Source organism: Tachyglossus aculeatus, chromosome 8 (assembly GCF_015852505.1).
Source record: "Tachyglossus aculeatus isolate mTacAcu1 chromosome 8, mTacAcu1.pri, whole genome shotgun sequence".
Taxonomy (NCBI): domain Eukaryota; kingdom Metazoa; phylum Chordata; class Mammalia; order Monotremata; family Tachyglossidae; genus Tachyglossus; species Tachyglossus aculeatus.
Genome location: NC_052073.1, coordinates 2,175,884 through 2,198,273, shown reverse-complemented (window position 1 = coordinate 2,198,273; position 22,390 = coordinate 2,175,884). Strand labels below are relative to the sequence as shown.

Here is a 22,390-nt window from a genome sequence, read left to right as displayed (position 1 = left end):
TTCTGGTAGGTGGCCCAAGAGTTGAAACTCAACTCTGCTTCTCCCCCTGGTCAGGGCCTACCTAAATAGTTAGTCTGAGGCCAGGCTGACCAAGGGGCTGGATAAAGAAGGCCACCGACCGCTGCAATGCCAGGGGGTCTGGCTAACATGGGGCTTCTGCCCCCTGAAATCTTGGTTCCCAGCCTGGCAGAAGGGGCAGCAACTCATCAGCAACTTTTAGACTGTGAGCCTTTTAGACTGTGAGCCCACTGCTGGGTAGGGACTGTCTCTATATGTTACCAACCTGTACTTCCCAAGCGCTTAGTACAGTGCTCTGCACACAGTAAGCGCTCAATAAATACGATTGATGACGATGATCAGTCAAGCTCAGTGGGTAGAGCAAGGGCCTGGGATTCAGAAGGACCTGGGTTCTAATTCCGGCTCCACCAGTTGTCAGTTGTGTGACTTTGGGCAAGTCACTTCACTTCTCTGTGCCTCAGTTCCTGCATCTGAAAAATGGGGATTAAGACTGCGAGCTCCACGCGGGACACATAGTGACTGCTTAACAAATACCCTTATTATTATTATTATTATTTGTTGAGCACTTACTATGCACAGAGCACTGTACTGATCAATCAATCAGTCGTATTTATTCATCATCAATCGTATTTATTGAGCGCTTACTGTGTGCAGAGCACTGTACTAAGCGCTTGGGATGTACAAATTGGCAACACATAGAGACAGTCCCTACCCAACCGTGGGCTCACAGTCTATTTATTGAGCACTTACTGTGTGCAGAGCACTGTACTAAGCGCTTGGGAAGTACTGATGCCACAGGAGAGACAAAAGATCCTCGTACAAATGTGGCAGACAAAAGAGAGGGAACTCAACGGGGCCCTTCGGACAGACTCCACAGCCTCCTGCTCCTGGAGGGGTCTTGGGGACCCTGTCTGGGCTCCCAGTAGCCCCCGCCACCCCCCCCAGGCTGTCCTACTCTGGATACCCCAGGTCCTCTGGGGTGTGAGGGGAGATGAGGCTGGGCACATCCTCATCACCTTCTTCACCCTTGGGCAAGTCCTGTTGTCAGCCAGACTGGCCGGGTCCTTCCTGGCTGTGGAGGGGTCTGAAAAATGGAAGTCCAATCAGAGCCTTCTCGTGGGTGAAAAGATCTCCATTCCCCTGTTGCCTGAGGGCTATGAAAGGGATGTTAGGTATGTTGGGAGTCGGGGTGGAGGGGCAGGATGAGACCAGGCCTGGCCTTCTAGCCTGAGATCCGGGAGAGACCGGGGGAAAGGACGGGACCACTTTCCTGAGTTTCACAAATATATAATAATAATAATAATGGTATTTATTAAGCGCTTACTACGTGCAAAGCACTGTTCTAAGCTCTGGGGAGGTTACAAGGTGATCAGGTTGTCCCACGGGGGGCTCACAGTCTTCACCCCCATTTTACAGACGAGGTCACTGAGAATCAATCAATCAATCAATCAATCATATTTATTGAGCGCTTACTGTGTGCAGAGCACTGTACTAAGCGCTTGGGAAGTCCAAGTTGGCAACATCGAGAGACGGTCCCTACCCAACGGTTGGGCTCACAGTCTAAAAGGGGGAGACAGAGAACAAAACCAAACATACTAACAAAATAAAAGAAATAGAATAGATATGTACAAGTAAAATAAATCAATCAATAAATAGAGTAATAAATATGTACAAACAAACATACATATATATATATATATATATATACAGGTGCTGTGGGGAAGGGAAGGAGGTAAGATGGGGAGGGTGGCCCCCCCAAAACGCTCCAAAATGGTCCCCCACCCCTGACCCCGGCGCTCCAAAAGCTCCTTTCATCCCACCGGCCATGTATTAGATGCCCCCGCACCCCCCAGCCCCAGCCCCTTCTTTCCTCTCCCCCTCGTCCCCCTCTCCATCCCCCCGTCTTACCTCCTTCCCTTCCCCACAGCACCTGTATATATGTATATATGGTTGTACATATTTATTACTCTATTTATTTATTTATTTATTTTACTTGTACATTTCTATTTTGTTGGTATGTTTGGTTCTGTTCTCTGTCTCCCCCTTTTAGACTGTGAGCCCACTGTTGGGTAGGGACTGTCTCTATGTGATGCCAATTTGTACTTCCCAAGCGCTTAGTACAGTGCTCTGCACATAGTAAGCGCTCAATAAATACGATTGATTGATTGATTGATTGATTAAGAGAAGTGAAGTGACTTGCCCAAAGTCACACAGCTGACAATTGGCGGAGCTGGGCTTTGAACCCATGACCTCTGACTCCAAAGCCCATGCTCTCTCCACTGAGCCACGCTGCTTCTCATATATCCCCTCCTTGTGTTGGCTGCTGGATCCTGGCCGCCCACTGACTGGATCCGGCCCCTCCCTGCCCCAGCCTGGCCCACGTACACACAAGCCACTTGTCAGCTGTGTGACTTTGGGCAAGTCACTTAACTTCTCTGGGCCCCAGTTACCCCATCTGTAAAATGGGGATGAAGACCGTGAGCCCCCCGTGGGACAACCTGATCACCTCGTAACCTCCCCAGCGCTTAGAACAGTGCTTTGCACATAGTAAGCGCTTAATAAAATGCCATCCAAGAAAGCCTTCAGTTTCCGGGGCCGGAACTCTTGCCGGAGAAGCCTGCGCAGCCGTCTTGGGTCATAAATCAGGGAGTAGAGGTCACCACTGATAGCGGGTGGGAGTGACTGCAAAGTTATCATTGCTGCCAACTTGGAACCACGTTAGGACCTTGATTTCTGGAGAAATGGGAGAAGGGAAAGGGGAGTCTCATTCACTCAGTCATTCACTTGCATTTATTGAGCGCTTGCTATGTGTCCAGCACTGTACAAGCACTTGGGAGCTTCCACTACAACAATAAAAGGACACATTCCCTGCCCACAGCCAACTGATGAGTCGTCCTTTTGTTTCAAACTGCACAGCTAGGGTTTGCTACTATTATAATTAACATAATAGTATAATCAATATTATAGTATGATACTAATATAATAATAATTGCGGTATTTCTTAAACGCTTGCTATGTACCAAGCACTGTAGTAAGTACAGGGGCAGATATAAGATAATCAAGTCTCACATAGGGCTCACAGTCTAAGTAGCAGGGAGAACAGGTATTGAATCCCCATTTTGCAGATGAGGGAACTGAGGCCCAGAGAAGTCACGCAGCTGACGAGTGGAAGAAGCAGGATTGGAACCCAGGTCCTCTGACTCTTGGGCCCATGCTCTTTCCACCCAGACATGCTGCTTCCCCTTACACCCATATTCTTGCTGGCGCTGGCTCAAATTTTTCTTTAACTTGGTGGGGCCTGTTGGGGGCATTTTGTCCATCCTCCAGGCCGATCCTCACCTCACTCTTAAAAATCCCACCACCATGGCAAGGGGCCCAGTGTTTCGTCATTCCAAAGTTGGGGCATTTCTCCCATGTCTACCCTAAGTCCCTCCCACTGCAGCTCAAGTCTATTCCGTCTGACCCCTGGTGCCCACAATAATAATAATAATAATAACAATAATAGCATTTGTTAAGTGCTTACTATGTGCAAAGCACTGCTCTAAGCACTGGGGAGGATACAAGGGGATCAGGTTGTTCCACTCGGGGCTTACAGTCTTAATCCCCATTTTACAGACGAGGGAACTGAGGCCCAGAGAAGTTAAGTGGCTTGCCCAAAGTCACGCAGCTGACAATTGGCAGAGCAGGGATTTGAACCCATGACCTCTGACTCCCAATCTGAACACTGGTACTGTTTCCTAGGGTTGCCTAGTCCCCCACCAAGCCGGGACTTTGAGGCCCTCCCTGCTTCTCTGCCCACAGGTTCTTCCAATCATTATCTTCTTCAGTTGTGTGATGTCTACGCTCTATTACCTGGGTCTGATGAACTGGGTGATCATGAAGGTGAGATTCTCTTCCCGCTCTCAGAGCCCTTTGTTACCTAAGATCTCTCCACTCCAAGGGGGGGTCCCCACTCTTCCCGGAGCCCCAGTCAACTCCATCAGAACGGTCACGGGGTATCTGCTGCCATTCCCACCCACCCCCCAGACGTCTGGGAATCGGGACACAAGCCTGAAACTCACCGGGAAGGGTCTGCCGGAGTCCCAGATCTCCTTCGTTGCTGGTTTCCAGTGTGGGCCTGGCTATCCGCAGTCCTGGGTCTGTCCCAGGTGGGCTCCTTTGGGGGGCACTGGGGGGAAATGAAGCTTATTCAGGGGGCCAGACCTGAAGCCCTTTAAGAGAATGTGTCAAGGAGAGTCCTTTACGCCTGCTCCGTTCTGTGGCTTCAACTCAGCTGTTCTCCCCCATCCCTCCTAGATCGCTGGCCTGTTGCAGTTCACCCTTGGCACCACAGCCCCGGAGACCCTCACTGTGGCAGGAAACATCTTTGTGAGCCAGGTAAGTTCTAGCCTCCCCGTGTCCTTCCCCTCAGAGAGCTCTGGGCTCCCTCCCAGGAGCACTCATGACTCCTCCCCGGAGAGGGAGACCATCACACCACTGCAGTCCCTCCCTACTGCTGGACAACATGCCACACGTGGAGGGAGAGACAGGGGACAGCCTCCCCCCCGCCCCAGCTTCCCTCCCCTGGGGGCTTCTACCCGGCTCCCCCAGAGACCCCCACTTCATCTTGCCTTTTTATTTTATTGTCCAAAGGAAACAAAAGTCCTAAGAAGATGGTTTGTTCAAAGTCTTCTTTTCTTAAGATTATTAATAATAATAATAATAATATAATAATAATGATGATGGCATTTGTTAAGCGCTTACTATGTGCAGAGCACTGTTCTAAGCGCTGGGGGTGGATACAAGGTGATCGAGTTGTCCCACATGGGGCTCACAGTCTTAATCCCCATTTTACAGATGAGGTAACTGAGGCTCAGAGAAGTTAAGTGACTTGCCCAAGGTCACACAGCAGACATGTGGCAGAGCCGGGATTCGAACCCATGACCTCTGACTCCAAAGCCCGGGCTCTTCCCCACTGAGCCACGCTGCTCCTCTCTAATAATAATAATAGTGGTATTTGTTAAGCACTTACTATGTGCTAGGCACTGTACTAAGCACTTGGGTAGGTACACGATAATCAAGAAAAAGCATGGCCTAGAGGATAGAATACAGGCCCGGGAATCCACATTCTAATCTTGGTTCTGCCACTTTGCTGTGCGACCTTGGGCAAGACACTTCACTTCTTTGTGCCTCAGTTACCTCATCTGTAAAATGGGGGTTAGTACTGTGAGCCCCACGTGGGACAGGGACTGTGTCCAATCTGATTGCCTTGTATCTACCCCAGCACTTAGAATGGTTCATGGCACATAGTAATCAGTCAATCAATCAATCATATTTATTGAGCTCTTACTGTGTGCAGAGCACTGTACTAAGTGCTTGGGAAGTACAAGTTGGCAACATATAGAGACGGTCCCTACCCAACAGTGGGATCACAGTCTAGAAGGGGGAGACAGAGAACAAAACCAAACGTATTAACAAAATAAAATAAATAGAATAGATATGTACAAGTAAAATAAATAAATAGAGTAATAAATATGTACAAACATATATACATATATACAGGTGCTGTGGGGAAGGGAAGGAGGGAAGGCGGGGGGGGATGGAGGGGGGAGGAAGGAGGGGGCTCATTCATTCATTCATTCAATCGCATTTATTGAGCACTTACTGTGTGCAGAGCACTGTACTAAGCACTTGGGAAGTACAATTTGGCAGCATATAGGAACGGTCCCTACCCAACAGTGGGTTTTTTAAGGGCTTTCAATAGCATTCCCCTCCAAACCCAAGCCACTGCGTGGTTCAGTGGAAAGAGCCCGGGCTTTGGAGTCAGAGGTCATGGGTTCGAATCCCGGCTCCGCCACATGTCTGCTGTGTGACCTTGGGCAAGTCACTTCACTTCTCTGGGCCTCAGTTCCCTCATCTGTAAAATGGGGATTAAGACTGGGAGCCCCACATGGGGCAACTTGATCACCTTGTATTCCCCCCCCCAGCGCTTAGAACAGTGCTCTGCACATAGTAAGCGCTTAACAAATGCCATTATTATTATTATTATTATTATTATTAAACCCAGATCAGGCCCAGGATTTTTGGGTTGACTTATCAAAGGAGGCCTAAATGAGGTGTTTAGTGGGTGCTTACTACGGGCAAAGTGCCATACTAAGCGTTTGGGCGAGTCAGTGAGAACAAGGTGGGATGGATCCGGATTTCAGAGCGGTAACCTCCACTCGGACAGCAGATTTGGGCTCAGTCTGGGAAGGCCTCCTGGAGGAGGTGAGCTCTCAGTAAGGCCTTGACACTAAGTAGTAAGCACTTAACAAATACCATAAAAAAAAGTCACAGTCCCTGTCCCACTTAAATACCATAAAAAAAGTCCCAGTCCCTGTCCCACATGGGCACCACAATAGAAGTAGGGTGGAGAACTGGTATTGAATCCTCATTTTACAGATGAAGAAACTGAGGCCCAGAGAAGTTAAATGACCTGCCCAAGGTCACACCGCAGGCAGGCAGTGGAGTAGGAATTAGAACCCAGGTCCTCCAACTCCCAGGCCCAAGCTCCTTCCACTAGACTGGGCGTCTGGGAACTCCAATAGTCTATCCTGATTTTTACCTCGGGCTGTCAGTCACTGCCACTTTCCATAGGCCCTAGGTAGAAGAAGCCCGGCAGCTAAGGGGCTCCAGCTGGGGCTTTCCCAGCCAGCTGAGCGGTGACTGCTCATCATCATCATCAATCGTATTTATTGAGCGCTTACTGTGTGCAGAGCACTGTACTAAGCGCTTGGGAAGTACAAGTTGGCAATGTATAGAGACAGTCCCTACCCAACAGTGGGCTCACAGTCTAAAAGGGGGAGACAGAGAACAAAACCAAACATACTAACAAAATTAAATAAATAGAATAGATATGTACAAGTAAAATAAATAAATAAATAAATGAGTAATAAATATGTACAAACATATATACAGGTGCTGTGGGGAAGGGAAGGAGGTAAGATGGGGGGGATGGAGAGGGGGACAAGGGGGAGAGGAAGGAAGGGGCTCAGTCTGGGAAGGCCTCCTGGAGGAGGTGAGCTCTCAGTGGGGCCTTGAAGGGAGGATAATGCTCAATAAGTATAATGGTATTTATTAACCACTGACTAGGAGTTTAGCACTAGTATTGCTAGATACAAGTCAATCACATCAGGCACAGTCCCTGTCCCACACGGGGCACAAAATCAAGAAGGAAGGGAGAGCAGGAAGGGAGAAATCTTAACTCTGTTTTGTTCTCTGTCTCCCCCTTCTAGACTGTGAGCCCACTGTTGGGTAGGGACCGTCTCTATATGTTGCCAACTTGGACTTCCCAAGCGCTTAGTCCAGTGCTCGGCACACAGTAAGCGCTCAATAAATACGATTGAATGAATGAATGAACTTCATTTTACAGCAGGTGGAATGGAGCCACAGAGAGGTTGTGACTTACCTAAGGCCACACAGGAGGCCACGGCAAAGCTAAGACTAGCACTTTGGTTTCCTGTCTCAGACCCACGCTCTTTCCACTCTGGCCTTGTTGCCTCCCTTTAGAAGAGTTCTTTAGAAATGAACTGTTTCTCTATTTATTTTATTTTGTTAATATGTTTTGTTTTGTTGTCTGTCTCCCCCTTCTAGACTGTGAGCCCGCTGTTGGGTGGGGACCGTCTCTTTATGTTGCCAACTTGTACTTCCCAAGGGCTTAGTACACTGCTCTGCACACAGTAAGCGCTCAATAAATATGATTGAATGAATGAATGAACTGTTGCCAACTCAGCAGGGGGATGGGGTGGAGGATCACGAGAAAATGTGGCAGCAGGGGGTTGCTGGGAAATTTATTTGGACAACAGTCCCGTGTCTCCTGAGGAGGAATCAGCAGTGAGGTGGACCGCTGGAGAAAGCTTTGACTCAACAATTAGTAATTGAAAGACACTCAGCGGTAATCCTCATTACCTCAGTTATGACTTGCTCAGTGAGGCAGAAATATCAGGTTTGATTTCTTACTGGAAAGATGAGCAGGTGGGGTCATGGTCCTCTGCCCATCTGCAGGGAACCAAGAAAAAGTTTTGAAGATCAGCTCTAGACAGTAAGCTTCTTGTGGGCGGGGAATGTGTCTATCAACTTTTATATTGTACTCTCCCAAGCACTTAGTACAGTCCTCTTCTAGACTGTGAGCCCACTGTTGGGTAGGGACCGTCTCTATATGTTACCAACTTGGACTTCCCAAGCGCTTAGTACTGTGCTCTGCACACAGTAAGCGCTCAATAAATGCGATTGAATGAATGAATGAACGCACGCGGTGAGTGCTCAATAAATACCACTGATCAATCTAGGCCACAACACAGCATCTTCCTTCCTCTTTCCCTTCCCAGAGGTTTCTTGGCTTCTTCCAGGGAAAGAATTCCAACAACCACAGATAGTCACTGGCCCAGCTGTTCCCAGGACTTCCCAGCTTGGGTCTCATTAGCTCTGGATAATCTAAATGGTGCTGGAAGTGGGGAAGGGAGAGCATCCATCTTACAGGTCTGTAAGTGTTTAGAACAGTGCTTGGCACATAGTAAGCGCTTAACAAATACCATAATAATAATAATTATTATTATTATTACAAGTGAGCAGGGTCTTGCCAAGGTGAAAAGGAGTCAGCGGGGGCTTGTGGGGAGGGCTGAGTCCCCTCCCAGCCTGGTGTTCAGAGGCTGAGCCGAGGCTCCACCTCCCAGGGTTCAGCTCCTGTTCTAGGGAGGCTCTTTGGATCAGTGCCTCCATCCCAGAGCCCGCGTGCTTTTTCCTGTTTGCAGACGGAGTCGCCTCTGCTGATCCGACCGTTCCTCGCAGACTTGACGCTCTCCGAGATTCACGTCGTGATGACCGGGGGTTATGCCACCATCGCAGGAAGCTTGCTGGGGGCTTATATATCCTTTGGGGTAAGAATACAAAAGCCCCGCATGGGGCTCTCGGTGACTGCAGAGACATCCAATGTTGAGATCTTTTCCTTTTGCTGGGGTGGAGGAGTGGGGAGGTGGCAGGATGTGAGTCTGGCGGTAATCTAGGAGGCACCCAGACCCTGCTCTAAATGCCAGGTACCTTTCCCCATTGGCATTCTTGCAACCGCAGTCCTGTCGCTGATTCCCATCATCAAGGGAATTTATTGAGTGCTTCTGGTGTGCAGAGCAATATATTAAGCATCTGGGAGAGTACAATACAGCAGAGTATTGTAGACCCATTCCCTGCCCAAAGTGAGCTTACAGTTTGGACACTGGCACCATTCTGCGCTTAGAACAGTGCTGTGCACATGGTTAATGCTTAACAAATGCCATTATTCTTATTGGCATCACCTTATTTCCTAAAATGAAGAAGTCTACTTGAGCTCAATTTCCCCTCCCGCAACCCCAACTCCTTCTTCAGTGGGAGGAACTAGACAGGTAGTAGTAGTGATAGTAGTGATAGCATTTACTAAGCGCTTACTGAGCACTGAACTAAGCTCTGGGAGAGAAGACCCAGGTGGGAATTAGACATGGTCTGAGGCTCACCAGTCTGGGACTGACGAAATGACAAAGGAGTAAGAAAGTGCCAGGATACATGACTGATCTCCAGCTCCGGCCTTGCAGATTGATCCCGCGTCCCTGATTTCGGCCACTGTGATGGCCGCCCCTTGTGCTCTCGCCCTGTCCAAGCTGGTCTACCCGGAAGTGGAAGAGTCCAAGTTCAACAACGAGGAAGCGATGGAACTAACTTTTCAGTGAGTTCCATGATATGTGTAGCTTGTATAGTAGTGGGGGGGTTGGGGAGGGTGAGTGAGGAGCTTCTCTTGGCTAACTAGGAATTAGCCCAATCTCACCGTCTCCTGCCAATCCTCAGCTCTCCTCTTCGTCACGCTCAAATCTCCCATTTTGCTCTTCTCTAGGGTGAGGCGAGCACACGTCAACCCTGGCTCCCTTTAGATAATTCTAGATCCAGGCTCTATTCCGGGCTTACTTCCCCGCCCCGCCAGTGGTAGTCGGAAATAGCAGATTTAGGATGTCCTATGACTCTTTCCCACAAGGGAGAGCCCAAAAAGGCACAGGCCCTGACCCAAACTCTCTGTCCCAGGACTCCCTTTGGGCAACCTGATCACCTTGTACCTTAAAGAAGCAACGTGGCTCGGTGGAAAGAGCCCGGGCTTTGGAGTCAGAGGTCATGGGTTCAAATCCTGCCTCTGCCAATTGTCAGTTGTGTGACTTTAGGCAAGTCACTTCCTGCGTATATGTTTGTACGTATTTATGTCTCCCCCTTTTAGACTGTGAGCCCACTGTTGGGTAGGGACTGTCTCTATATGTTGCCAATTTGTACTTTCCAAGCGCTTAGCACAGTGCTCTGCACATAGTAAGCACTCAATAAATACGATTGATGATGATGATGATGATGATGACCTCAGGCCCCAGTGCTCTGGGAGCTTATCACCCCCGTCCCTGGACCAGGACTCATTGGATGCACAGAAACCACCAAACTTCAGGAAGGTGAAGCGAGTAGGACTGCCTTGGGCTTCTGGAGTTTCCAGTTCCCAGATGCCTGAGGGGACTGGTCCCAGTTGGAAGCAGACGACCTTGGAAAGCATGGGCCAACTCTCAAGTCTGACCCAAATTCCTGAGTTGGGGCAGACCCGGGTCAGAACTGAATAGGGGTGGCAGGGGGAACGGGAGCCAACTTTCTACTCATTCAGTTTCCATTTTTTTTTTGATAGCATTTATTGAAGCGCTTACTATGTGCAAAGCACTGTTCTAAGCGCTTAGAGGTTACAAGGTGATCAGGTTGTCCCATATGGGGCTCACAGTCTTCATCCCCATTTTGCAGATGAGGTAACTGAGGCACAGAGAAGTCAAGTGACTTGCCCAAAGTCACACAGCTGACAAGTGGCAGAGCGGAGATTTGAACCCATGACCACTGACTCCAAAGCCCGGGCTCTTTCCACTGAGCCACGCTGCTTCAGTGGTACAACTCCTTCGCATCTACATTCTCCTCTGCAATCGGAGGCAGCGGGATCTAGTGGAAGGAACACAGGGCTGGCAGTCAGGAGACCCGGGTTCTAATCCCAGCTCTGCCTCTGGCCTGCTGGGTGACCTCAGACAAGCCACTTAACCCCTCTGGGACTCAGTTTCCTCATCTGTAAAAAAGTGGGACTAAGAGATGCCTGCCTCCCAGTGATGTTATGAGAATAGAATGAGGTGATTTGAAAACTCTTTTTAGAGAAATGGGAGCGTCGTGCAGATCCAAAATACTATTCCTTGCCTTACTGCTCTCCTGCTGACTTGGGTCCTTTTCTCTTCCTCTCCTCCCCACTTCATTTGCTCTCTCCAAGGGGGATTCCCTTCTCATCACTGCAAAATCTCCACTCTCCTCCCTCCTCAAACGCTTCCTCAACACCCTGAAACAGACATCAAGGAGAGACAAAGTTCATCATTCCCCATCCCTGCTCTCCGAGCGAAGTTCTTTTTCGCCTTGACTTTCCATTATGAGTCCTAAAGGCGGGGGAGGAGGCGAGGTCTTTCTCCGAGACCTCTGGTTTCGTCAGGAAATGGTCAGCAAAAGTAATTCCCACCAATCTTGATCTGATAACCACAGGGAAGGGAGGCCAGCGAACCTTTTGGAAGCCGCCACCAATGGAGCAGCCATTTCAGTGGGCGTCGTGGCGAACATCGCGGCCAATCTGATTGCGTTCCTGGCCGTGCTGGCCTTCATCAACGCTGCCCTGTCCTGGTTGGGGGAGATGGTGGACATCCAAGATCTCAGCTTCCAGGTAACATCTTAATGCAATGTCAATCAACCACCCAGTGGTATTTATTGAGTGCTTACTATGTGCAGAGCACTGTACTAAGCCCTTGGGAGAGGGCTTCTAGGGCTTCCCCCTTCTAGACTGTGAGCCCGCTGTTGGGTAGGGACCGTCTCTCTATGTTGCCAACTTGGACTTTCCAAGCGCTTAGTCCAGTGCTCTGCACACAGTAAGCGCTCAATAAATACGATTGAATGAATGAATGAATGAGAGTGCAATACAAAAGAATTAGCAGACACGTTCCCTGCCCATCACAAGCTTACAATCTAGAGGAAGCAGCGTGGCTCAGTGGAAAGATCCCGAGCTTTGGAGTCAGAGGTCAGAGGTTCAAATCCCAGCTCCGCCAATTGTCAGCAGTGTGACGTTGGGCAAGTCACTTAACTTCTCTCTGCCTCAGTTACCTCATCTGTAAAATGACTATTAAGACCCTGTGGGGCAACCTGATCACCTTGTAACCTCCCCAGCACTTAGAACAGTGCTTTACATCCATTCATTCATTCAATCGTATTTATTGAGCTCTTACTGTGTGCAGAGCACTGTACTAAGCGCTTGGGAAGTACAAGTTGGCAACATATAGGGACGGTCCCTACCCAACAACGGGCTCTCAATCTAGAAGACGGGCTCACGGTCCACTTTGCACATAGTAAGCGCTTAATAAATGCTATCATTATTATTATTTTAGAGGGGGAGACATTTGCTATGGGCTGGTAGTAGTAGTAACACTTATTAAGTGCCTTCTCTATGCAGAGCACTGTACTAAACACTGGGTGGGAATTAGACCCACCCTCTCTGGGTGGGTCTCTCTGGGTGGGAGAAGCAGCATGGCTCAGTGGAAAGAGCCTGGGCTTTGGAGTCAGAGGTCATGGGTTCAATTCCCGGCTCCACCAATTGTCAGCTGTGTGACTTTGGGCAAGTCACTTAACTTCTCTGGGCCTCAGTTACCTCATCTGTAAAATGGGGATGAAGACCGTGAGCCCCCTGTGGGACAACCTGACCACCTTGTAACCTCCCCAGCACTTAGAACAGTGCTTTGCACATAGTAAGCACTTGATAAATGCCATTATTATTATTATTATTATTATTATTGTTAGACAGAGTCCCTATCCCTCAGGGTGGCAGCAGCATGGCTTAGTGGAAAGAGCACTGGCTACAGAGACAGAGATTGTGGGTTCTAATCCTGGCTCCACCACTTGTCAGCTGTATGACTTTGGGCAAGTCACTTAACTTCTCTGTGCCTCAGTTAACTCATCTGTAAAATGGGGATTAAGACTGTGAGCCCCACTTGGGACAACCTGATCACCTTGTATCTACCCCAGAGCTTAGAACAGTGCTTGGCACACAGTAAGAGCTTAACAAATACTATTATTATTATTATTATTATTATTATTAGCAGAGCCACGCCTGGATCCCAAGTCCCTGTCAGCTAGTCTCTAGGGCAGAAGATGCCAGCCAGAGTGAAGATTGCCAGGGGTGACTGGGGAGGTTGGCACTCGTTCTGCCCCAGCGGGCAATGGAGCTGACGGGTTTCAATAGTTCTTGGATCCCACTCTCAGAAATTTCGCATTCCAGACGCCTGGCTGTAGCTGAGCTGGCACAGACTGAAGGGAACAGAGCTTGTAGGAAGAGCTCTAGTGAGAGTACCAGTATATTATTTATTAGATGACTACTCTGTGCCAAACACTGTATTAAACACTGGGAAATATGCCTAGGTGAGAATTAGCCACAGTCCCTGGTCCTCAAGGGGTTCATGATGTATAAATAAGAGTGGGAGAGGGTTGGCAAAGAACCGGTAAGGAAAGATCAAAGCGCTTAGTATAGTGCTCTGCACACAGTAAGCGGTCAATAAATACGATTGAATGAATGAAAGATGAAACAGTAAGTACCCAAAACAATATACAAGCCAAGAATAATGCTAAGAATAACGGAAGAGCAGTAGCACCCCGCGCTAGAGGAGCAGAGCTCCTCTGTCCAATATTCGCAACAGCTACAGCCTCCCATATGTCCCCACCTTCCTGAACTGAATAGCCTCACCTTTGGCCAGGGTCATTAACCCTTCCTCATCCTGGACTCTGCCTCAGCTCATCTGCTCCTACGTCCTGCGGCCCATGGCCTTCATGATGGGCGTGGACTGGGCGGACTGTCCGATGGTGGCCGAGTTGATGGGGGTCAAGTTCTTCCTGAACGAGTTTGTCGCGTATGAGCAGCTGTCCCGGTATAAGAACAAACGCCTGTCTGGAGTGGACGAGTGGATCGATGGGAAGAAGCAGTGGATTTCCGTAAGTGGCCCAGGCGGAAAAGTTCGAAACGGGGTGAGGCCCCTGCTCTGGGTGCAGAGGAGAAGGGGCGGAGCGACGTTCGGGCTGGTGCAGCCTCCCCCCTACCAGGGGCCTGGTGTCTGACATTGGTGGCACCACTGAGGCTGCTCAGCCACCGAAGCTGGAGCCTTTGGGCCGGGGCTAGTGGGCTCTGAACCGGGCCCACTGCCACCTCCGTCAGGGCCTCCCCTCTGTCCGGACAGCTGGGCCTGCTCCTTTCCCTGCTCCTGCCTGAAGCAGCTGCTGCCTCCTGAGGTTCTGAATGTCTCCATCTCATTTACTAGCTAGCTCTCTTCCTCCCTTCAAGGCCCTACTGAGAGCTCACCTCCTCCAGGAGGCCTTTCCAGACTGAGCCCCTTCCTTCCTCTCCCCCTCGTCCCCCTCTCCATCCCCCACATCTTACCTCCTTCCCTTCCCCACAGCAACTGTGTATATGTTTGTACGTATTTATTACTCTATTTTTTTATTTTACTTGTACCTATCTATTCTATTTATTTTATTTTGTTAGTATGTTTGGTTTTGTTCTCTTTCTCCCCCTTCTAGACTGTGAGCCCGCTGTTGGGTAGAGACTGTCTCTATATGTTGCCAGCTTGTACTTCCCAAGCTCTTAGTACAGTGCTCTGCACACAGTAAGCGCTCAATAAATACGATTGATTGATTGATTTACTTCTGGCCTCGAGCCATCAGCGAGCTCTCTGCTTTCCCAGCGGTCCTGACTCCTGGTCAGAAGGGCCCCGTCCTTGTCCCCCTTCTCCCCCTGTGCCTTTCTCCCGTACAGATTCCTTGGAGAGACTCTGTCCTCCCTTGGTCCCTCCGTCTCCACCTCCTCTCCTTGCTCAAAACCTCTTTGCCCTCAGGATTCCTACCGCCCGACCCGTGCCCGTTCTTTGGGTCTGTTTTTCCGACGGCCTAGCCATCAGCTCGACCTTCAGCCATCTCCTTTTACCTCTTTCTCCCAGGCTTCTGAGCCTCACCTGCTGGGAGCTGAGGGAGAGCCCGGGGTTTGGGTTCCCGAACAGAGAAGCCTCACCGCGTCTACAGCTTCTCACCCGCTTTGTATTTCAGATCAGAGCAGAAATCATCACCACGTATGCCCTCTGTGGATTTGCCAATCTCAGCTCAATCGGGATCATGCTGGGAGGCCTGAGTGAGTGCAATGGGTTCACCTCTTCTCTCGTGGCCTGTGGGGCCCCAAGTCACCTCTGAGGGTTGAGGCTCCAGCTCTGGTCCCCGAAGGGGGTGTTGGGTGGGCTTGTTAGGGCCTTGCTTGGCTGGCCTTTGGGGCTACAGCCAAAGCTGACAGAGATAGGGGGGAAGACCTCCCACAGGTCACTGATTTTGCTCTCTGCTCGAAGTCAGGGGTGAGATCAGACTGGCCCAAGCTCTGGGAAAAATAGTTTCCCGGACTCAAAATTAGCCAGACGGCCTCAGCGGAGAGGCCCAGCACTCCTCCCCGCCTTATTGCCCAGTCAACCGTATTAAACGAGCACGTATTGTGCGCAGAGGACTGTACTAAGCACTTGGGAAAGTACAATATAACAATATAAAAGACCCATCCCCTGCCCACAGCTAGCTGTGGGTGGTTGGCTAATTGCTACTCTGATTCTCCCAAAACCCAGCTGTGGCCAGAGATCCTAAGTAGGGACCTCTCTGGAGGAACGTGGCCTCGTGGAAAGAGCAGGAGCCTAGGAGTCAGGGGACCTGGGCTCTAATCCTGGCTCTGCCACTTGTCTGCTGTGTGGCCTTGGGCAAGTCACTTAACTTCTCTGTGCCTCGGTTTCCTCATCTGTCAAATGGAGAATAAGACAGTGAGCTCTCTGTGGGACAAGAGACTGTGAGCCCGCTGTTGGGTAGGGGCCATCTCCAGATGTTGCCAACTTGTACTTCTCAAGTACTTAGTACAGTGCTCCGCACACAGTAAGCGCTCAATAAATACGATTGAATGAATGAACAAGGACTGTGTCCAACCTGTTTATCTTGTAACTACCCCAGGGCTTAGTATAGTACCCGGCACATAATAAGCACTTGACAAATACCACAATTATTATTATTTTGTAGGGTCTGGCCTGGAAGATCCCAGCTGGGATGCTCACTGGTCCTCAGTGCAATAGCTGCAGACAGTCCCTGTGGACTTTAAGCTAGTTGTGGGCAGGGAAAGGGTCTTTTATATTGTTATATTGTACTTTCTCAAGTGCTTAGGACAGTCCTCTGCGCACAATAAGCACTCATTTAATGTGATTGACTGACTGACTGGGCTATTAATAAGGCAGGGAGGAGTGTTGGGCCTTATAGTAAGCATCGTGGCTCAGTGGAAAGAGCCCGGGCTTCGGAGTCAGAGGTCATGGGTTCAAATCCTGGCTCTTCCACATGTCTACTGTGTGACCTTGGGCAAGTCACTTAACTTCTCTGAGCCTCAGTTACCTCATCTGTAAAATGGGGATTGACTGAGAGCGCCACGTGGGACAACCTGATCATGTTATATCCCCCCAGCACTTAGAACCGTGCTTTGCACATAGTGAGCGCTTAACAAATGCCATCATTATTATTATTATTATTATTATTTCCGCTGAGGCTGTCTGGCGGGGGCTCCTGTGGAGCTGAACTCTTGTCACGGGGGACTCTCGTCTGGGCCCGGAAGGGCCCTTGAGAAAATACTTCACTGTAGAGAGTGGGCCCCTTCCTGAGACCTGTTTCCTGATGTCCTATAGAATCAGAATCAGTTTGCCCGGAGGGTGACAGGGTAATCCGTGCTGGGGTGAGTCTCCGGGAGGTGACCTGGAGAAGGAATAACGAGAACTTGGGAAATAGCGGGCTATTCATTCATTCAATTGTATTTATTGAGCGCTTGCTGTGTGCAGAGCACTGTACTAAGTGCTTGGGAAGTACAAGTTGGCAACATATAGAGACGGTCCCTACCCAACAACGGGCTCACAGTCTAGAAGGGGGAGACAGACGACAAAACCAAACAGGTTCTCCCTCCTACTTAGACTGTGAGCCTCATCTGGGACCTGATTACCCCATGTCTACCCCAGTGCTTAGTAGCGTGCTTGACATAAAGTACTTAAATACACAATTATTATTATTATTGACGTTATTATGATTATTGTTATTATTATATGCTTGGCAGTACCTAGTTCTGCGCAGAGTAGGCATTCAACATTGTTGTCCGCCTGGGAGTAGTCGGAAATGAAAACTCATAAAGGTAGGAACTGTTCCTTTAGAAACAGACGCAGATTTCCTTAGAAAAGCAAGGAGGTCTAGTGGAAGAAGTATGGAACTAGGCATCAGGAGTCCCGCGTACTAGTCCTAGTACTCCCACTTGCCAGCTGTGTGAACCTGGACAAGTCACTTCACTTCGCTGGGCTTTGGTTTCCTTATTAATAAAATACAGATAAAATGTCTGTTCTTCTCCCTCCTTCTTAGATTGTGAATTCCAGGTGGGACAGGGACTGTCCAGTTGGTTAGTAACAATAACAATAATAATGATGGCATTTGTTAAGCGTTTACTATGTGCAAAGCATTCATTCATTCATTCAATCGTATTTATTGAGCGCTTACTGTGTGCAGAGCACTGTACTAAGCACTTGGGAAGTACGAGTTGCAATGTTCTAAGCGCTGGGGAGGATGCAAGGTGATCAGATTGTCCCACGTGGGGCTCACATCTCCATTTTACAGATGAAGTAACTGAGGCACAGAGAAGTTAAGTGGCTGGCCCCAAGTCACACAGGAGACAATTGTGTGTCCACTGTTGGGTAGGGACCATCTCTATTTGTTGTCAACTTGTAATAATAATAATAATAATGGCATTTATTAAGTGCTTACTATGTGCAAAGCACTGTTCTAAGCACTGGGGAGGTTACAATGTGATCAGGTTGTCCCACGGGGGGGCTCACAGTCTTCATCCCCATTTTACAGATGAGGGAACTGAGGCACAGAGAAGTTAAGTGACTTGCCCAAAGTCACATAGCTGACAATTGGTGGAGCTGGGATTTGAACCCATGACCTCTGACTCCAAAGCCCGGGCTCTTTCCATTGAGCCACGCTGCTTCTCTAATACAGTGCTTCTCTAGTACAGTGTTCTACATACAGTAAGTGCTTAATAAATAGGATTAACTGATGGACTGACTATTCCCAGAACTGGCAGGATGCGGGAACTCAGGGCAGGGGTGGGCACCTTTCTGATCTGTGTATTGAGTCCATCTGCAGGATTCCAAGTTCCTTTGTCTCATCCCTTCCCATTGCCTGCAGCCTCCATGGTTCCCAAGCGGAAGAGCGACTTCTCCAAGATTGTGGTCAGAGCCCTCCTTACGGGTGCCTGTGTGTCCCTGGTCAATGCCTGTGTGGCGGGTAGGTGCAACATCCCCAAGCGTTTAGTACAGTCCCAAGAGCTTAGTACAGTGCTTTGCCACACAGGAAGCATTCAATAAATATGATTGAATGCATGAACATCTATGTCCCTGTGAGGGAAGTGGCATGGAGTGGGAGATGTTCATTCATTCATTCATTCAGTCGTATTTATTGAGCGCTTACTGCGTGCAGAGCACTGTACTAAGCGCTTGGGAAGTACAAGTTGACACTTGTACAAAAACGGGCTCACAGTCTAGAAGGGGGAGACAGAAAACAAAACAAAACATGCGGACAGGTGTCAAGTCATCAGAAAAAATAGATGTAAAGCTAGATGCACATCATTAACAAAATAAATAGAATGGTAAATATGTACAAGTAAAATAAATAGAGTAATAAATCTGTACAAACATATATACAGGTTCTGTGGGGAGGGGAAGGAGGTAGGGCGGGGAGGGATGGGGAGGAGGAGGGGAAAAGGGGGGCTCAGTCTGGGAAGGCCTCCTGGAGGAGGTGAGCTCTCAGTAGGGCTTTGAAGGGAGGAAGAGAGCTAGCTTGGCGCTTCCTGTGGATGAATGACTACAACCAGGATATCGATCCGAAATTTCATCTCAAGAGAATATATGTTGCCAACTTGTACTTCCCAAGCGCTTAGTACAGTGCTCTGCACACAGTAAGCGCTCAATAAATACGATTGATGATGATGATGATGATGATGAGAAGAGGCAGTTCACAGCCCAGAGATGTCAAGGTCACGGGTACAATTCACTTCTGCCTGCCATCCCCGAGACAGGGTTTTTTTTCTCTTCCCCAGGAATCCTCTACGTCCCCAGAGGTGCTGAGGCGGACTGCGTCTCCTTCCTGAACACGACGAGTTTCTCCAACGGCACCTACGACCTTTACGTGTGTTGCAGAGAGCTCTTCCAGAGGTGAGGACCCCCGGACCCCCACCTGCTTTCCTGGGGAGAGGCTGGAGAGAGAGGGCGGGAAGTTGGAAAGGGAAGATGGGTGGGAAGGGCCTTATGGAGTCCCCAGTGCCAGAGCCTGGTTGGGTCAGTAAAGAAGCAGCGTGGCTCAGTGGAAAGAGCACGGGGCTTTGGAGTCAAAGGTCATGGTTTCAAATCCAGGCTCTTCCAATTGTCAGCTGTGTGACTTTGGGCCAGTCACTTCGCTTCTCTGTGCCTCAGCTACCTCATCTGTAAAATGGGGATTAAAACTGTGAGCCCCCCGTGGGACAACCTGATCACCTTGTAACCTCCCCAGCGCTTAGAACAGTGCTTTGCACATAGTAGGCGCTTAATAGATGCCATTATTATTATTATTAAAGGGTTACCAAAATGAGTCCTGTTGAAGTTTAGGTGGTCAGCACTTAGAACAGTGCTTTGCACATAGTAGGAGCTTAATAGATGCCATTATTATTATTATTATTATTAAAGGGTTACCAAAATGAGTCCGGTTGAAGTTTAGGTGGTCCTGAAACTCACTCCCAGGTTGCCGTGGGTGCCCAGTTGGCCCAGGGGCATGCTGAGACTCATTTTCAGCAGCTCTCAGGGAAGCGGATGGCAGAAACCTAGACAGAAATCCTGGTTTGGCCCAGACTTTTTGCTGGCCTGTGCTAACCAGCACTGTTTCTAGACAGAGTCCATGTCCGTCAGGGTCTGTAGTGGATGGGTGACGTTGTTGTTAGGACCACTGAGGCTGCACACAGCAGCAGACTCCTCCTAGGCTGGGAAACGGTGCCTCTAGGCTGGATGAAGCCACTCACATATGCAGTCTCTCCCAAGGCTGGAGGACACTGTGGGCGGGGGAAGACATTAGTAGCAGCATGGCCCAGTGGAAAGAACACGAGTCTGAGCGTCAGAGGACTTGGGTTCGTGTCTGCTTGGACGAGGCAGTTAACTTCTCTGAGCCTCAGTTACCTCATCCGTAAAATAGGGATTAGGAGTGTGCACCCCATGGAGGACAGGGATTGTATCCATCCTGATTAACTTGCACCTGCCCCAGTGCTTAGAACAGTGCATGGCAAATAGCGCTTAACAAGTACCAAAATTATAACTGTCTGATTCGGTGGTATTTATTGAGCTCTTACTGTGTGGAGAGCACTGGACTAAGTGCTTGGGAAGTACAAATCGGGAACATCTAGAGACGGTCCCTACCCAACGACAGGCTCACAGTCTAGAAGGGGAAGACAGACAACAAAACAAGTAGACAGGCGTCAATACCATCAGAATAAATAGAATTATAGCTATATACATATCATAGCGTGGCTCAGTGGAAAGAGCACGGGCTTTGGAGTCAAAGGTCACGGGTTCGAATCCCGACTCTGCCACATGTCTGCTGGGTGACCTTGGGCAAGTCACTTAACTTCTCCGAGCCTCAGTTACCTCATCTGTAAAATGGGGATTAAGACCGTGAGCCCCACGTGGGACAATTTGATCACCATGTATCCCCCCCAGCGCTTAGAACAGTGCTCTGCACATAGTAAGCGCTTAACAAATGCCATCAAAAAAAAAAATCAGCCTGGCTCAGTGGAAAGAGCTTGGGCTTGGGAGTCAGAGGTCATGGGCCATATTGTAAAGTATAGTACAGTGTCCTGCACACAGTAAGCACTCGATAAGTATAATTGATTGAAGTGACGGTGATGAAGGAAGGCAGTGTGGGTGAAGTGAAGGGTGAGGGGGCAGTAAGTGACCTCTTGGACTGAAAATTCGGGGTTTTCCTTCCAGCACCACCGTCACCAACAGGTCCTACTCCTTCTCGGGCTCCTGGGCTGACGTGGAGTTCAGCGAGCAGACCCTCCACAGCTGCTGCGGGCTCTATAAAAACACAGTCTGCTCTGTGCCGCACCCATTTTGGTGATCCTCCGGCTGGGGTGAGTGGGGATTCCTTCCAAGGGCAAGATTGAGTTAACAGACTCTTCCCACCTTCCAACGGCTCCAATCCGGGCTCTCGCACCCAGATCTCCAGGATCCATCTCTATCTGGGGGCAGCTTGTGAGGCTAACCTTGCAATGTTAAATTTATGTTCTTTTTCTCCCTGGTGTGAAAATTAGCTCATGTCTGTGAGCTCAGGCCCAGTGATCTTGCTGCGAGCTAAACTTTAGGAAATGTAAAAATGTAAAATAAAAAGTGTTGAGTTTGGTACAGTGACCCTCTCCAACTGTTGCAGACTCAAGGCTATCAGTTTGTTGCTGGCTCCCCACAAGGCCCACGTCCCTCTCCGGGCTAAAGTAGTTGGATGCTTAATTATGATGGCTTTCATAGTGAATGGAATACAATTACCCAGCGTTTCATCATCATCATCAATCGTATTTGAGCGCTTACTATGTGCAGAGCACTGTACTAAGCGCTTGGGAAGTACAAACTGGCAACATAAGCATTTAACATTAAGTGGCCAAGAGTTTAGTCATTTGGGGCAATCAGTAATAATAATAACAATAATAATGATGGCATTTGTTAAACGCTATGTGCAAAGCACTGTTCTAAGCACTGGAGAGGACACAAGGTGATCATGTTGTCCCACGTGGGGCTCACAGTCTTAATCCCCATTTTACAGTTGAGGTAACTGAGGCACAGAGAAGTTAAGTGACTTCATACAGCTGAAATTGGTGGAGCTGGGATTTGAACCATTGACCTCTGACTCCAAAGCCCCATTATACAGATGAGGCATCTGAGGCCCAGAGAAGTGAAGTGACTTGCCCAAAGTCACACAGCTGACAGTTGGCGGAGCTGGGATTTGAACCCATGACCTCTGACTCTTTCCACTGAACCATGCTGCTTCTCAAGCAATTACATTTATTAAGAACTTTCTGAGCACAGAGCACTATCCTAAGCACTTGGGAGAGTAGAATATCATACTACTACTAATAATTATTAGTAGTATGATATTTGTTAAGTGCTTACTGTGTGCCAAGCGTTGTTCTAAGCACTGGGGTAGA

The 22,390-nt window shown here is 49.0% G+C and overlaps 1 protein-coding gene across 1 annotated transcript in view; it reads left to right on the top strand.

Moving 5' to 3' along the window:
* Positions 1–21,815, top strand: part of LOC119931782 (sodium/nucleoside cotransporter 2-like) — a 29,748-nt gene extending 7,933 nt beyond the window's left edge. Inside the window, exons 7-16 of the mRNA XM_038750683.1 lie at positions 3,820–3,900; positions 4,315–4,395; positions 8,787–8,912; positions 9,597–9,727; positions 11,587–11,761; positions 13,873–14,070; positions 15,175–15,256; positions 18,358–18,456; positions 19,268–19,382; positions 21,180–21,815. Coding sequence (XP_038606611.1) covers positions 3,820–3,900; positions 4,315–4,395; positions 8,787–8,912; positions 9,597–9,727; positions 11,587–11,761; positions 13,873–14,070; positions 15,175–15,256; positions 18,358–18,456; positions 19,268–19,382; positions 21,180–21,312 — 1,221 coding nt within the window. The 3' untranslated portion in view covers positions 21,313–21,815. The remainder of the gene's footprint in view (positions 1–3,819; positions 3,901–4,314; positions 4,396–8,786; positions 8,913–9,596; positions 9,728–11,586; positions 11,762–13,872; positions 14,071–15,174; positions 15,257–18,357; positions 18,457–19,267; positions 19,383–21,179) is intronic.
* Positions 21,816–22,390: the final 575 nt, after the last annotated feature.